This window comes from Brassica rapa, chromosome A07 (genome assembly GCF_000309985.2).
Source record: "Brassica rapa cultivar Chiifu-401-42 chromosome A07, CAAS_Brap_v3.01, whole genome shotgun sequence".
NCBI classification, from domain to species: Eukaryota; Viridiplantae; Streptophyta; class Magnoliopsida; order Brassicales; family Brassicaceae; genus Brassica; species Brassica rapa.
In genome coordinates this window covers 14,233,711-14,251,621 of record NC_024801.2, presented here as the reverse complement: position 1 = coordinate 14,251,621, position 17,911 = coordinate 14,233,711, and the positions used below count along the sequence as shown (strand labels likewise).

At 38.1% G+C, this 17,911-nt stretch overlaps 2 protein-coding genes across 2 annotated transcripts; one reads left to right on the top strand and one right to left on the bottom strand.

Moving 5' to 3' along the window:
• Window positions 1-2,026: 2,026 nt before the first annotated feature.
• LOC103829873 lies at window positions 2,027-3,167 on the top strand. Its single transcript, XM_033275986.1, has 2 exons — window positions 2,027-2,759; window positions 2,866-3,167. The coding sequence occupies exons 1-2, from the start codon at window positions 2,027-2,029 to the stop codon at window positions 3,165-3,167; spliced, it is 1,035 nt and encodes a 344-aa protein (XP_033131877.1).
• Window positions 3,168-8,129: 4,962 nt separating this feature from the next.
• On the bottom strand, window positions 8,130-13,126 carry LOC103829469 (aldehyde oxidase GLOX). Its single transcript, XM_033274742.1, has one exon. The coding sequence runs from the start codon at window positions 12,515-12,517 to the stop codon at window positions 10,697-10,699; it is 1,821 nt and encodes a 606-aa protein (XP_033130633.1). The 5' UTR covers window positions 12,518-13,126; the 3' UTR covers window positions 8,130-10,696.
• Window positions 13,127-17,911: the final 4,785 nt, after the last annotated feature.

Genomic DNA, 17,911 nt, shown 5'->3' with positions numbered 1-17,911 from the left:
CAAGATAGTTGAGGAAGGAACGTCAAAGCAGATGACGAAGGATCGTCAAATCAGAGGAGGAATACAGGTAAATGTCTTCATGAATTATTCTCATTCAATGCCTTTTGTTTGAGTTAGGTTAGTAATAAATAGAAGTGATTTGTGTCTGTATGAAAAAGAAGTGGTGAGTTAAATGAAAAAGTAGTGGTTGAGTTAAATGACTTGCTTTGAGGATGATAAAGTGTTTGCTTTGTGTGTGTATTACGGCTGTGATAGAGTAATTAATAGAAGGTAGATATATGTCTAATTCGAATTTGTTTGTGGTTGGGTGTTTTCACTTCTTCAATGCGAGTGTTCATTTCTTCTTTAAAACTCTTGCCTTCTCTTCCAACTCCAAACAGACTCCTATCTATTTTTTCTCTCTTCTCTTGACTTTGGAAAATGGACTTTAATCCATTTAGCGAGTCTGCTAACTTTGTTGACTTACTTACCAGTCAACAAAATGTTGCATCGCAAGCTCCCTTCTTAGGCAGTGGTGGCAGTGGTGCAAACACTGAAGCCATCCGTAAAGAAAGAAGAGCGTGGACCCCAACCGACGATGTAGTACTCATCAGCTTGTGGCTGAACACGAGCAAAGACCCTATCGTTGGGAACGAGCAAAGGTCTTCAGCATTCTGGAAAAGAATTGCTGAGTATTACAATGCTAGTCCGAAGCTTGCTGGGTGTGAGAAGAGAGAGGCAGCTCACTGTAAGAATCGCTGGCACAAGATTAATGACGTAGTTTGCAAGTTTTGTGGAGCATATGAAGCTGCAAACAGAGAGAGATCGAGTGGGCAAAATGAGACTGATGTCCTCAAGCGAGCCCATGAGATCTTCTTCACAAACCATAACAAAAAGTTCACCCTTGAGTATGCTTGGAAAGAGTTGCGTAATGACCAGAAGTGGAGTGAGCTGTCTGCGTAAAAAAAGAGGAAGTGTGAGGACAGTGAACATTCAGCAACTGAAGGAAGTATTCGTCCCGAGGGTGTTAAGGCTGCAAAAGCCCGTGGTAAGAAGACGATGGAGGGGGGAAAGGATCTGGACGCGTCGTTTGAGACTATGTGGATCATCAAGCAGCAGGATCTTAAGATGAAAGAAAGGGTGTCGAAGATGAGGCTTCTTGAGCGTCTCCTTGCAAAAGAAGAACCCCTTGCTGATTATGAAGAAGCTCTGAAGAAGCAGCTCAGTATTGAGTTGATGTCTAATTAGATGAAGTCTATTAAGTCTCGGTTTTAATCTTTGTTTGTTGGTTAAGTTTCCTGGTTGTTGTATGTCACTGTTTTTGATCTCTGTTTCTGTTTTATTTCATCGGCTTGTAACTTATGTTTCATTGTCCTGGTTAGTGATGTTATAAAAAGGTTTATGTTCTTGTTTTAATCTCTGGATGAGTGATCATTTTGGCTGAGTGATCTTTTATGTCCAACAGATATATATGTTTTATGTGACTGTTTTTGGATGAGTGATCGTTTTGGTGTTGTTCTTCTTCAGGATGGATCGCTTGAAGATCATGGTGCATTGTAAAGTGTGGACGAGTCACGGACGTGTGTACTGTGGAAGAGTCACGGACTTGAAGAGTCATGGATGTTTGATACTCAGTTTCACGGACTTGTGTTGTGTAGTGTTGTCTACTCTTTTGTTGTCTTGTGTTGTGTAGTCTTGTCTACTCTTTTGCTTGTTTGAGTAGTGTAGTCTTGTCTACTATTTTGTTTGCTTGTGTAGTCACGGATTATGGAGATACGTATTCTCCTTCATGTTCTCTATAAAACAACTTCTTGTTCTCTCTTTGTAACCATACAAGCAATTTCATGTTCTCTCTATAGATTGATCAAAGCCATTTCATGTTCTCTCTATAAAACAACTTCTTTTTCTCGAGTTTATAACAGTCTCTTTCACACCAAAAACAATTACCACCAAACTTGTTCTTGTTCTTTCTTTATCAAATCTTTTTTCCGTAGCCGTCTCTTTATCAAATTTTTTTCCCGTCTCTTTATCACAATACCATTTTCATATGGCATCTTCTTCTCAAACCCCTCTAGATGATACATTTGATGATACATTTGATGATGCATTTGATGATGCATTTGATCAAGTCTTTGATCAACATTTTCAAAATCTTACCATTCGTGATCTAGAACGAAAGAAAAAGAGAAAAAAGCGAGCTTATATCGAAAGAAATCGTGAAGAAGGCAATGTGCGTTTATGGAATGATTATTTCAGTGATACTCCAACGTATCATGAAAAATATTTCCGACGACGTTTTAGAATGAACAAACCATTGTTCCTGCACATTGTGGATCGACTCTCTAACGAAGTTGACTTCTTCCGCCAAAAGAAAGACGGTCTCGGAAGGTTGGGTCTATCAGCACTCCAAAAGTGTACGGCAGCCATTCGTCTATTGGCGTATGGTACTTCTGCGGATACGGTCGACGAATACCTCCGCCTTGGTGAAACTACAAGTCGGTCATGCTTGGAGAATTTTGTGGAAGGTATTATACATTTATTCGGTGTTGAGTACCTAAGAAGACCAACACCGGCTGACCTTCAACGACTACTTGATATGGGAGAGTACCGTGGATTTCCCGGGATGGTAGGAAGCATCGATTGTATGCACTGGGAATGGAAAAATTGTCCCACCGCTTGGAAAGGGCAATATTCGCGTGGTTCGGGTAAACCAACAATCGTTTTGGAGGCGGTTGCTTCATACGATCTCTGGATATGGCATGCGTTTTTTGGACCTCCAGGTACCTTAAATGATATAAATGTTCTTGACCGCTCACCTGTTTTTGATGACATAATAAATGGTCAAGCTCCGCAAGTGACTTACTCTGTCAATCGTTAAAAATCCAGCACTTTTTTGGGATAAAGTCAAAATTGGAAAGATTATGAGAGCATGTATCATACTCCATAATATGATAGTAGAAGATGAACGCGATGGATACACGCAATTTCATCTTTCCGAGTTCCAACATGCAGAAGACAACGGAAGTTCACATGTGGATCTCAACTTTTCTACAGATATCCCTTCAAATGTCGCCAATATGATGGGTGTTCGAACTAGAATTCGTGATAGACAAATGCATGAACAACTAAAAGCTGATTTGGTTGAACATTTGTGGAATAAATTTGGATATGATGAAGACAACAATTGAGCTCGGATGTTTCTTTCAAATTATTGTCGATTATTGTACTAATCTTTGTTCTTATGTTTTAATAATAAAATTTATATTCTAAATGTTATGATTAAATATGTTTTATATAATAAATAGATTTAATCTTATATAAAATAATGTTAAATAAATTTTTTTAAGCAACCCATAATAAGCAACTTGCATTGGAGGTTAAAATATAAGAAGTTGCTTAAAGAGGTGCTTAACACCCATTTAATACTAAAAAAATGTATAAGCACCCCAATAGAGTTGTTAGGGATAATGGTGCTCTAACTAATACTAAAAGGGATATATGAGGAGTAGCCAGGCTGTCCACGTAGGCAATTAAAATCATCCAATGAGGAACTGTTTTTTTGCCACGTCACACAGGTGTTGGGTTGTTTTATTTTCTTGATCCGTAAATTGTAAAATTTGGCCCAAAAGCCCAATCCAAAAGAAACCCTACAGCGATAAAGTTGAGACGATGAATCTCTTATGCCTCTCCTATCTTCGTCGTTTCCACTTCTTCAACTGATCGTCGATCAATCCACACACTACTCCATTTCTGTGCAATAAATCCTGCGAAATCTCCTTTATGGCTCCCTTTCGCCTTTCTACCCCTAAGTTTCTTTATAATTCTTTTTTCCCAGATTTATTACACACAAAATTGTGTGTATTCTCTAAGGCTATGAATTCTAACAGCAAATCCACTGTTTGCGGCAATCTTATCTCGAAGAAACCAAACAGAAAGAGCGGTGTCTCCTCCGCGGAGCTGGTCAATCGTACCGGCAAAACCGGTGTCTCTCCGCCAAACGGCAAGGCCGTTGTGTTCTCCGACGTGCCGATCAAACATAGCGGCGGAACCGGTCAAATGAAAAAGTACTATACTGCCACGTCAATTTATTCCTTCCGCTGCTCTCATGCATCTTGATGTTCAGGTACGACCTTTGTTGGTTAGAATCTAAAAAGCACTATATTGGTTTGTGGGTTTCAGTAAAGTTCAGAACTTTGCTTTAGATTTGTATGCAGGAGATTGAGTTTGACTTGGAGTCGAAGGGAAGAAATATTTTTCAGGAGAAGGAGATAATTTAGAGGTATATACATAAATGTTTAATGCTTGTGGCTTTTAGTTGGGAAATGCATACGTTGAGTGTTTCTTCCTGTTCTGCAGTAACTGAGATATAAGAAACTAAAGACTTAGCTTACTTCACGAGAAAAGCTATATGGCAAATCTGTACTCTTAACTTATCAACATCAACGTTTCAACTAGGTTTGTAAATTGCATCTGAGATCTTGCTAAGTCAGTCTTGATGTTAACAAGCAAAGTCCAAGTGCTATCACTATTTGTATCCATTACAGTCCTAGGATGGTATCTGACAGTATATATTCATATATTACAATATTGCTTCACAATGCCAGTCTTGAGCTTAGGTTGTTGACTACTTTAATGTTGGTATTGGACGTGTTTCTCTGTCTCCCAGAATTCAAGCATTGGCATGGAGAAGTCAAAGCTAATTTAGCAGCAGCATGCCTGATCCCATTCTTGTGTTCTAAGGTATAACCTATGATGAAGGGGAAGACTTCATTTTGCAGAGATCCTTTGACTGGCATTGTGAAAGGGACCAACTTAGACAAGAGATGAAGGTCAGAAAAGTCTTCTAAGGAATCACTTTCCTCCAATTAAAAAATTTGGAAGAAATCGTGTACATGCTTAGGAGGTAAATATGAATATCATTAACATTGGTGACAGCAATTTTTTTTTCCAGAAAAAAATAAGCTTTTTTTCCCAGAAAAAATAGGCTTTCTGTTATGTATTCTCTATGATGTGATTCATGGGAGAAAAAGCGAATCCATGCATAGTGTGACAAAGTTATATATAGAGGCACTCAGTTAAGCCCATTCCCAGAGAGAAACTTGCAATAATTTGTAGTTTAATTGGTTAAAATGTATGGTTTCATGACGATCTTGCTCATGTTTCAGGCTCTTTCTTTGCTAATGATGCATAGTGTGGAGTTTCTGTTCATGATGACAAGTAAGTGATGAATTTCTTATTGGTTAGCCTGAGATATTCTCTTTTTGAATTGTAAACGCTCTTATTCTGTTTGGCTTGCAGGAGACCTTGAGTTATTAAGCATGTCTGGTGCTCTTGAGTAACTGAACTATCATGGAAAGACATCCTTTCCAGAAGATAATTATTCAGGTGACTAGAACCAAAATCCTATAGTAACATCTTCTTCTTACAAGCTTGAATCTCAGAGTTCTTTCATTTTGTTTAAACATGGAAGTTGATCGATCCCTCATGACTTCCTTTCCGAAATATTTGCAAAGGCACTCTCTGAGGCCATGTACCATGCGTCAATGCATGTCAGCATGATGGTGTCAGTGTTAGTTTGAATTTAGAGAACCATGAACTTTTATTTGCAGATATGATCAACTTTAGAATCTTATACACTAGGTTCGGCCCGCCCTACGGGCGGGATATACTTTACTTGTGATTTAACTTTTTTTTTTATGATTTTGTGTTTGTGTTTTAGATTTGCATTTGCATTTGCAAAAGATGTGTATGATAATGATTTTTGTTTTTTAAAAAGTTTTGGTGAAGAGTGAGTATATGTGATAGGATATATTTTTCTTGTTTACAGTAGTTGTTTCTGTTTTCAAAAAAATTAACTTTATGATACTACATATTAGTTGAATTTTATCTACTTAATTAAATTATTTGATATATAATGTGTGTTGTATTTGATGATAGTATATAAATGTGTTTATTACCAAACATTATCGACTAAAGCAAAAAATTCATTGATTATACAATTTATTAAGAAAATACATTTCAAGATGAAATGAACATATAATGGAATATGAACCAAAACCAAATTGTTGTGCGTTAAGAGCATTTCAAAAGCAACTTAAAATATGAAATTTTGCATTTTCTAAAAGCAAATTCAAAACTTCATATTTGAAGATCTAATGTACAAAATTTAATATTTGAAGTTTTTTATTTTTAAGTCCTTGCAATTGTCTGTTTTTCAAATAATATTGTTAACTTTTATTGTTCTCACTTTAGTCCTTATAATTTTACTATCTTATACAATTTTGTACTTTTAGTTTTTATAATCTTATGCAATCTTATATAATTTCATATATGTTTTCAACTTTTATAATTATCATTTTAGTCCTTAATTAAAGATTTAGTTATTGTTCTTATTTATTTTTGTGTAATTTTGTATTAGAATGTAATATTTTATTGATTAGATTAATTATAATATTTTATTATATATTGTACTGTAGTAAAATTATTTTGATTTTCATTAACTTTTATAAAAAATAAATACTAAAGTGTAAAATATAAAACTTAAATATATTGTGATTTTATTGACTTTTATCAAGAATAAAGAATAAAGTGTAAAATGTAAAATTTAAAAAAATTATAATTGATGCGTTAATTTATGGTATTTTGCTTGATGATGTGGGGTCCCAATGAAAGAGATTATTTCTTCAAGTAGCATGTAAATTTTAGATGTCAATTTTTCCAAGAATGCTTAATCATTTGACCAAAAAAAAAGAATGTTTAATCTAGTTGTAAATGTCCAAGCATAATCTAATATATTACATATTGATATAAACCAGGAAATGGGCTTTACCTCACTCATAGAACTTACGCAATATAAGACCCATGCGTGACGTAAATGGCCCATAAGTTGATTTGTTTACGTTTTATTAAAAGCAATTTTCTTATTTATAAATCCTTATAAATAACGTGATGTGTTATAAATAATTATTTGTAATAATTTATGCTTTCTTGGTTTATGAAGAATTATAAATAACGTTTCATATTATTTATAATGAATTTAATGTATCTAAATTATCTTATTTATCTCAAGCATTTTTCTTAAATTTCCTAAAACAAAAAAAAAGGTAAAGAGAACATTTTTTTTTTTTTTGAAAAAGGGCTTTTATAAAGAGAACATGTTATCTTATCGTCTTCCCTTCCCTCAATCTTCAATGTCGTGACTTCCCGTTTATCACCGTCACATAGCATCATGTTATCAACTTTAATTGACGGATCTCTGTCTTGACTAACCTAGGATTCATCGAGCTAGCACTTCATAGTTGGTACTCTTCATAGTCGCACAATCCACTCCGTCTTCAACGCCGGCTTCGACTAAAACCTAATTTCACATCTTCTTGCAGCGATCCAGTGGTTATGGCCTCTATTCCGTGCAGTGCCCTAGCTGCCTTCGATCTCCACAGCGGCGGCCATCAGATATTCCTCTCTCGTCTCTGTCCGGAGACAACGAAGAAATCGTCACCAGCTCGCTGCGACGTGACGGTGTAGCCTGGATCTTATCAAGATCACTATTTAGTTTAAACAATGAAGAATGGGATGCAGACTGCAGTGGTGAGAGTCATTGCATTAGACATCTGTATTTATAAGTACAATTCGGAGTGAAACGCAAAGACGGTGGAATTGGATAATTTAAGACGAAGTAGTGGGAGGTGGAGTATTAGTTAAGGATTCTAGTTAAGAAGCTTTATTAGATCAATTGAATGAATCGTTTCAATGGTGTTTTCAAAGAGTCTGCAGAAGATAGAGCATGCGAAGGGACGATTAATGACATACGCGTTGGCGAAACATCACTGGTGTTGAAAAAATGTTTAATTAGATCTTGCTCGAGTACACGGCCCAACGCATACATACGTTGCGTTTTCGCCTAATGGGACACGTGGCAAGCCTATAGAAAAAGATTTTCCTAGCTGGACGCTGAGGTGGCTTAAGGAGGAGAGAGCAAACTGTATTTTATAATAATAGATGTTATCACTTTTATTTGTTTGCATTTGAAATCTAGATTTGTGCCAGTGTCTCATAAAGTTTTCTGACATGTCAAGAGTCAAACAAAAAGTATAATAATCTGGTGCAACTTCCAACCTTGGTCTGATTATTTTGTTATTGATTGTTTCTAGATCATCAAGAATGACAATCTCGATGAGCTAAAGGAACCGGTAATGGCACGTTCGGTCCAGTGCATCATGGGAAATGGAAAGAACCATATTGCGTTCAAGAGGATCCACAGACCAAACTAATTAGAAAGTAAGCTCATTTTTATTTTAGTAGTCAAACAGATGCCAAGAACTTGAAAAAGGTATACAAAAACATGTATTTATTCCCATTCATTGTTTTGTGTCTATCTGAGAGACTACGTTACAGTAGCTGAGAGAATGTTAAAGATGATAGATATATCATTCATCTTTTATTTTCTATTGTGCTAACTAAACACACGTGGGATGATCAATCTGCCTGGAATCGTCCAAGAATTTGTTTTTTCGCTTTTACAATGAAATTTCCAAAGCAGAGATATTGGATATTATCATTGTATTCAGATTTGTAAACATGTGTTACATATACATTTCTTTGTTTCTAATATATAAAAAAAAGGTGTTCACAGAAATAAACGAACCTCTAAGAGAAGTTATAAACTGATGAACTAAAACCTTCGTGTGGTCAATTGAGAAAAGAAAAAGGCAAAAAAAAGGGGAGGCATTCAGACAATTGAAGTTATGACCTTTAACACCTAAAATGAGTTCTACATCTCACAAGTAAAGAATTAATGTAAGGACAAATAAGAAGGAAAAATAACAAAGCAAAGATTAAACATAAATTACACCTGATAACTAAAAAAAACAAAATTCACAAACTAATCAAAATTCCATTATGGCATTCTCTATCTTCTTTTTTCATCCCATCTCTTTCTACCATCTCTCTAAATTTTTTTTTAAAATAACCCCAAAATTAATCTACTTTTCCTGCATTTAGACTTGTAGCCATATTAGTTATTTTTGGATTAAAATTTGAAATCAATCTTATAGTAACACATGATATGTTGAATAAGACAAAGATTAGATTTGATATTTCAACTATAAATATATTTATTTTAAAATTAAAAAAAAAACTTGAAAAATTTGATGTCTACATTTAGGCTCAACATATATTTTTTATATAATTTTCAGTTCTAAAAATATATAAGATATGTACGGGTATTTATGAAATTAGACTTGGTTTCAGTCCCATTATCTCGACTTTTTATTTGGTTTGGATAATAATGTTGAAAACCAATTAATATCTGGAAAAAACGGTTCCAATCAATTTCAGGTTTACCAATTGGTTTGGTAAATTATGATAAATATACAAGATAATTTGAGTTTTCAGATAAAATACCAGGTAATATTAGGTTTTCATATAGAAATTTTGGTAATATATATTCCCCATATTTAGTGTGGTAGTCATATTAATGTATGGATTAAAAAAATGAAAATCTGTTATATAACAACACAAAATGTGTTAAATGGAAAATGTTAAAATTTTATATTTCAATTTAAATCAAACAAAAATACAAACAAGTTATAACTTAAAATAGATATGCGAAACATTTACAAAATTTAATACAAATTCCAAATAATACAATTAGCATACTGGGACAAAAAATTCAATTTTAAAAAAAATTAAAAGTATATAATCCGCGCGTAGCGCGGACACGGACCTAGTTGACAGTAAACGAATCAATTAAGCCAACCTCGTTATCTAATCATTCATCGCCAAACCGTTTCCTTTCACCATGATTAATCCCAGTCTATTAACTCGGTTCTTAGTTTTTCTTAAATTTTAACTAAGAAAAGCTAAAAACCGTCTCTTAAATAAGAAAAGCTAAGAATCATCTCTTAAATAAAAATCGTCTTTTAACCGAAAAATATGTTAAAAAAGGTGTCAAATCATGAGTTAAGAACCTCGGTTAAGAGATCGAAGTTAATCATGCCTTTATATAATCCAGTATTTAGGCCAACTCCATCGGCAGGATGCAGAGGAGTTCTAAACTTATTAAAAAAAAATTAAAAATTTTTTTTGTCAGAATAATATCTTGCATGCCAACTTCATAGAACTTTTTAAAAAACTCTAAGAGCACCTCTAATGCGAGTTCTACCCATTGGAATTCTAAAAATTCATGTATATGTAGTTGTGAGGTCTATTATTTTGGATGAGGTTCTTCACAAAATAATAGACCTCACAACTACATACACATATACAATATATACATATATATACACATGAACTTTTAGAATTCTAACTATTGGATGTGCTCTAATTGCTTTTTAATTGAATTAACTTTTGGTACAAAATACAAAAATTAAATAAAAAATAAAATCATTATCAAAATATTAATGCTTTTATGATTAAGAACTTGATGTAGGTTCTTTGCCATTGGAGGTGCTCTTAGCAAGTTGTATATTAAATCAAGAACGTGCTTTCATGTAATTGAGACAAAAGTTAACTAAGCACTCTTTTTCAGTTCATGTTTGTTCTACGTACTACTTCGATCTCTTCGTGCACTACTAGTCTTGAATTTCTTACACGCCAATCAAACTATGATATGTATTCCGTCAGGAAAATAGTTATCCATCATCGAACCGAGAAGACAAATTCTTATTAAAAAAACATACACAACTTGAGCAGAGAAATGAAGCCAAATGAATATGAATTACTGTAACCTTACCCAAATACCTTCACTTGGAATGTTTTGATTCACCACAAACATCATATAATAACCAGGCGGCGCTATAATCGCCGATCTTGGAGTCCTCACTTGAACCTCAAAGTTCCTCGACGTACCAAACAAAACACCAAAAACAGAACTTGTTCTCTTAACGCTAACATTGTCCAAAACCAAAAGCCTCTGGTTCATCGAAAACGAATGTGAAGTGAACGATGGAAACACCATAGTCACTTTAACTGGACCCTTGACTTCTCCAGCAACTTCAAACTCAACCTTCAAGTTCATCCCGTACGTAATCGTTGACTGCGACTTAGGAGACGTAATCTTTGGCCGAAGTTTAGCAAACTCCGGTTCTAGGTAAGCCGGAGAGAAAGCTTCCAAGCTTAGCTCTGTCGGGAAAAGCACTCCGGTGAAGTTGTAAAACGCGTGAGGGTTACTTCCTCCGACAAGAACTCTCCCATCACGTAGAATAATCGCTGTAGAGTGATACATTCTCGGTATTGTATTGGGGTTAAGCGACTCAAACCTAGAGTTAACCGGATTCTCGGGATGGTACATGTCCGGTACGAATACAGGTTCACGACCAAGCTCCCATGCAGCTGAGCCAGCAGAACCACCGTTGATAAGCAACACATCTCCGTTAGGTAAAAGCGTCATGTCTCCCATGACTCTAGCACGTGGCATCTTCTCAACCATCCATTGAGGATTCTCGTCGTTAATCTTGATCCTCGCACAAGTGTCAAGCGCTTTCACGAACGTTCTTTTTCTAGAAGCAAGGATGAAAGATCCTTTCGGTGCACCTCCACACACCAGAACTTCCGCGTCGATCTTGTCCGCTTCAAGATTCTTCAACGGTAATAACACGGCTGAGCCAGTGCTAGGATAGCTCCTAGGATCACCGCCAGGAATCGCCGGATAAGTTTTCACCACCGTGTTTTTAACATAGTCTAGTAATATCGCTCGGTTATTAGCAAATATGAATAGTCTCCCATCGGTGTTGAGAAAAACGTAAGGGTAAAGATTATTCTCTTCTCCTTTATCGCTAGTCTCAGCCAAAAACGGCAGCGCTATAACGTTAGGTGATGTCGTTTTGGGAAAGAACTCGTAGTTGAATTGTCCTCGGCCTCCTATAACGATTTGTTTACCGTCGGGGAGAATATGGTTAGAAGAGTACCATCTTCTCTTTGCTAAGCCATTGTTTATTTCAACCCAGTCGCATTGGTTATCATCACAAGGAGAGAATGTTCTCGCTTTTAGTTCACCGTCCCGGTCTCCACCGGTTTGGACGAGGACACCGTCCGGTCTAACCGAACCGGAGGAGCACCATGTGTTGGATTGTACAGTTAACGGACGGACCTTGTTTGATGCAACGTCGTATTCGATGGAGTGAGCTGTGCAGTCCATTTTGGAGACGGGGTCTTGTGGGTTTCTACGGCAGTTACCGTTAGGGAGAGAGATGTTCGATGGGCCGAAGTTGGTTCTGTCGAACATCACCACACGGTCGTTGCTTAGGAGTTGCATGTGCATGGCGGAGATTCCGACGTTGGAGAGGAGGAGATCCCATTTTCCTCCGGCGGCGAATGTTACGTGACATGTTAGGAGGAGTTGGAGGGATGTTAGTAAGAGATTATAGAATGTTGTGGCTCGGGCCGCCATTTCATACGTCCTTGTTTGATCTTTGTGTGTTTTGTTGTTGCGTGTGTTGTGATTTAAATGGTTTGTGGCTACTTCGTTTATATAGTAGTCGACGGGAGTTGAAACATCATTCAACGCTATTCTATATGGTAGTCTAACAAGTAACATCATTCAACGCTATTCTTCGTTTACAGATATAATTTGTTAGTTCCAAAACTATGAAAGTCAAATGTATTATTAATTGAAATTTCATTATCTTTTTGTTTTTGTTTCTCTTGAGGTACTTTTTTAGCAATTTTTTTAACTGAAAATGGTTAAATCCGAATTTATTAAAGACACATACCTAACCTCCGGAGAGGTACAACTCACAGATGGATCCTCTCCTGGATATTCAAATGGGCCGTAAGCATGGACTCATATCCGCATGACCACATGTGGAACTAATAATTTCACAATAGAGGAGAGTCGATCCCCCAACAAGGCAACTCCTCCTCTAGAAACTTTCTTGAGGTACTTCTAACATCTCTTCATTGCATATTTCAATAACATTATCTTAGTCAGCTGAAGGACCCTAAGATCGGATTGCCCTCGACTGGATTCGTTTGAATATGAACTCCGGAAAGGAGAACTGATGGAACGTTGGGTCGCACAAGGGTTGCGGATGTTCCCTTGATATTCCCGACTTCAATGGCGCTTGATATGACTCACAAGTCCGCCAAGGAAGATCTCGAACTGGTTGCTTGATATGACTCACAAGACCAACTAGTTGAGAAGTGAATTGCTCGGATATGACTCACCAAGACAATCGAAAACAAGTTCTAAAGAGAACAGAGAGTTTAAACTCAGAAACTTAATCCAAAATGATCTGATTTTATTAATGGAATGAAACACTTATTTATAGTACAAGTAGGAGACAAAGGGGCTACTTGACTAGAAGTTTGAAAGACAAATCAAATTAAAGACATTTGACTAGAATTTTGAAAGACAAAGAAGAAAGACTCTTCAATTTGCGGACTGGTCAAAGTGACCCCTCGGCTGGTTGAACCGCGGCCAAGAGCAGGACGGTCGCGGGCCGGTCCGTCTGTTCCGTCTTGTCCGTCTCCTGAACCATCTTCGACCATAAGCGTCCCAAGTCTTCTGAAAGATGAAGAATCTGTGCCTTAGAGGGATTTGGATGATCAAAGTGCATGAACTGATCAAATGGATCGATCAGTTCGTCAATACGGTCGGTACGTTCCAAACGTGCGAGAAGAGAGAAGTCGCGTCCAGTTCCTTGTTCGGCTCGGCCTAAGTTGCTTCTGGCTTGACCGTCAGTCTGAGATTGGCGAGTTGTCCGAGAGAGAGACGATCCAGTACGGTCAGTTCGGCTGATAGGTCGAGGATCTAGTCTAAGCTCCATCCCGTCCATCCGTGGATCGATCCGGTACACAGCTCGGCCTTGGTTGGGACGATGAACCTCGGTTGGAATGTCCCGATCTTCCTGATGGTCGAGTTCCTCGGACTGAGGCACATCATTCCCTCCCTCTTCAAAAGGATTTGTCCACAAATCTGGATTATCTGCCAGAAAAGGAGATAGATCAGAAACATTAAAACTTGAAGAGATTTCATACTTACCTTCCAAATCAAGCTGGTAAGCATTATCATTGATCCTTCTAAGAATCCGGAATGGACCGTCGACTCGAGGCATAAGTTTGGACTTCCTTTCTTCCGGAAATCGTTCCTTCCTCAAATGAACCCAAACCAAGTCACCTTCTTGGAAAACCAACTCCTTTCGCTTCTTGTTGGCATATCTTTTGTATCCCTCGGTTTTGGTTTCAATGTTGGCTCGAACTTGCTCATGAAGCTTTTTGATGGTGTCCGCCCTTCTTTTACCATCTGTACTAACTCTTTCACTCAAAGGTAAAGGTAAAAGATCAAGTGGAGATAAGGGATTAAAACCATAAACAACTTCAAAAGGAGAGAACTTTGTAGCTGAATGCATAGCATGATTATAAGCAAACTCAACATGCGGCAAGCAATCTTCCCAAGACTTAAGATTTTTCTTGACCAAAGATCTAAGCAAAGCAGACAAAGTTCGATTAACAACTTCGGTTTGACCATCAGTTTGCGGATGACAAGTTGTGGAAAACATCAATCTCGTTCCTAACTTAGACCACAAAGTTTTCCAAAAATAACTAAGAAACTTAGCATCACGATCAGAAACAATGGTCTTAGGTATTCCATGCAATCTCACAATTTCCCTAAAGAACAGATCAGCAACTTGTACAGCATCATCAGTTTTATGGCAAGGAATAAAGTGAGCCATTTTCGAAAATCTATCGACAACCACAAAGATAGAGTCTCGGCCATTCTTAGTTCTAGGCAATCCAAGAACAAAGTCCATAGAAATATCAATCCAAGGATGAGAAGGAATAGGTAAGGCCGAGTACAAACCGTGATTGGATGCCTTGGCTTTGGACTTCTTGCACACCACACATCGGCCACAAATTCTCTCTACGTCCTTCATCAAGCTAGGCCAGTAGAAATGATCATACACGGCCTTGTATGTCTTCTTGACTCCAAAGTGTCCCATAAGACCTCCTCCATGAGATTCCCTGAGAAACAGTTCCCTCAAAGAACATTGGGGCACACACAAACGGTTATCATAGAAAAGAAAACCCGAGTTTCGATAATACTTGCCATAAGCCACTCTGGAACACTTGTTGAAAATTTCTTTAAAATCCGGATCAGAAGCATATAAGTCTTTGATAAATTCAAAACCGAGAAGTTTTGTTTCGAGGGCTGAAAGAAGAGTATACCTTCGGGACAAGGCATCAGCCACAACGTTTTCCTTACCTTGCTTGTATTTGATGACATAAGGAAATGTCTCAATGAATTCAACCCAGCGGGCATGCCTCTTGTTCAGCTTCTGTTGACCCTTAAGGTGTTTCAGGGACTGATGATCCGTGTGGATAACAAACTCCTTAGGCCAAAGATAGTGTTGCCATGTTTGAAGAGCTCTTACCAAAGCATACAACTCTTGATCATAAGTTGGGTAGTTGAGTGTGGCGCCTCCAAGCTTCTCACTGAAGTAAGCAATAGGCTTTCTATCCTGCATCAAAACTGCACCAATACCAACACCCGAAGCATCACATTCGATCTCAAACGTTTTAGAAAAGTCAGGAAGAACAAGTAAAGGAGCATTAGTCAACTTCCCTTTAAGGATTTGGAAGGCTTCTTCTTGAGCTTGTTCCCATTTGAACCCAACATTCTTTTTAATGACTTCGGTCAATGGGGCCGCTATGGTACTGAAATCTTGGACGAACCGTCGATAGAACCCAGCAAGGCCGTGGAAGCTCCTTACTTCACTCACGTTCGTTGGACTTGGCCAGTCTCGGATGGCTTTGATTTTCTCCTCGTCCACTCTAAGTCCTTCAGCACCTACAACAAAACCTAAGAAGACCACATGATCTGTGCCAAAAGAACACTTTCCAAGGTTAGCAAACAAATGTTCCTTTCTAAGAACTTCAAGGACAGATTTCAAATGTTTCTTATGTTCATCCATGTTCTTGCTGTAGACAAGAATATCATCAAAGTAAACTACCACAAAATGACCAATGAATGCTCTCAAGATATGGTTCATCAATCGCATGAAAGTGCTAGGTGCATTAGTAAGACCAAATGGCATGACCAACCATTCATACAATCCTAGCTTGGTTTTAAATGCAGTTTTCCATTCATCACCTTCTTTCATTCGGATTTGGTGATAGCCACTTTTCAAATCTATCTTAGAAAAGACACATGAACCGTAAAGTTCATCAAGCATGTCGTCTAGTCTAGGAATGGGATGCCTATACTTTACCGTAATGTTGTTGATGGCACGGCAGTCTACACACATGCGCCATGATCCATCCTTTTTGGGGACAAGTAGAACTGGAACGGCACAAGGACTGAGGCTTTCCCTGATGTAACCTTTCTCCATAAGGTCTCCAATTTGTTTCTCAAGTTCCTTGGTCTCCACCGGATTGGTTCTGTAAGCTGGCCGGTTAGGTAGAGACGCACCCGGAACAAAGTCAATCTGATGTTCAATCCCTCGTACTGGTGGTAAACCCTTTGGGTTTTCATCTGGAAAGACATCCGAATATTCCTGCAAGACATCTAGCAAATCACTCGGAACTTCCGGTGCAAGGTTAGAAGAAGTAGAAGCCATCAGAGATTCTTTGTACACAAGTAAAAGAAAGGGCTTTTGAGAGTGAAGAGACTTCTTAACCTGACTTTGTTTGACAAAGAAGTTGGAGTTCCGGACTGAGGACTCATGTTTGTCCGGTTTGGACTCTTGTTCACGGTTCTTTTTGAGTTGGAGCTGGTCTTGATGGACCTCCAAGGGCGAGAGTGGTACAAGCGTGATCTTCTTTCCTTTATGGTCGAAGGAGTGCCGGTTTGTGTAACCATCATGGACGGTTCTTTTATCAAACTGCCATGGACGTCCCAACAGAACATGACAAGCATCCATGGGAAGAACGTTGCACACAATCTCGTCTTCATAACGACCAATGGTGAGAGGGATCGTGACTTGCTCCTTAACATACTGTTCACCAGTTTCATTGAGCCATTCCAACCTGAAAGGACGTGAGAGAGGTCGAGTAGCTAGACCTAATTTCCTGACAAGAGTATCACTAGCAACATTAGTACAACTCCCACCATCAATGATCAAAGAACAAACTTTTTCAGAGATTAAACAACGAGAATGAAAGAGATTCTCCCTTTGTTCCTTTTCATTGGTTTTGGGCTGAATACTCAAGGAACGTCTAGTGACCAGTAGTGGTCCGTGAGCTGGATAGTCAAAGCTATCTTCATCATCAAAGATCGGCTTAGAATTTGGATCAAAGGTCGGGTCATGGTCGTTGTCCGTGTGGTCGTTCGCGGGGCCGTCCGTTTTATCGAAGATGGAATCGTTCCATGCCTTCCTAGCCACAAGTAATGGTCCGTGATGGGGGTAGTCAAAGGACTCCTCTTCCTTATCAAATATAGGACCAAGATCCTCCTTGTCTTCTTGTTCATCCTCGGACTCAAATTCACCATTTTCCAAGAGTATCATCACACGCTGGTTTGGACAGTTCTTGGCATAATGTCCTAGCCCTTGACATTTGAAACATCTAATGTCTCTTGCTCGGCTTGAGTCGTCTACTGCTTTTCCTTTGTCATCACGAGTGGAAACATTAGTTTTAAAGGCAGTATGTGTTGTGATAGGCGACTTACCTTTGTCTTGATAGCTTGGCTTAGGAGCATAGGCCGGTTTAGGAGAATAGGCCGGCTTAGAAGTAGTGGCCGGTTTTGAGAAACTCCTTCTCTTGAGTTGTTGCTCGATCAAGATGGCTTTGTGTAGCATCTGTTCCACACTTCCATACTCTTGAAGCTCCATACGATCTTGGATGTCACGGTTGAGGCCTGAAAGAAAGCGAGCCATAGTGGCGTCCAAAGGTTCATCCGTGTCCGTTTTGGTAATCAAAACTTCCATCTCTTGATAATAGTCTTCCACAGATTTGGTTCCTTGAAGCAAACGTCTTAGCTTCTGGTGAAGGTCGC

Coding starts and splice junctions, on each gene's coding strand:
- LOC103829873 (XM_033275986.1), top strand. CDS start 2,027: ATGGCATCTTCTTCTCAAACCCCTCTAGATGATACATTTGATGATACA. Junction 2,760..2,865: donor TGCGTTTTTTGGACCTCCAG/GTACCTTAAATG, acceptor TTAAAAATCCAG/CACTTTTTTGGGATAAAGTC.
- LOC103829469 (XM_033274742.1), bottom strand. CDS start 12,517: ATGATGTTACTTGTTAGACTACCATATAGAATAGCGTTGAATGATGTT.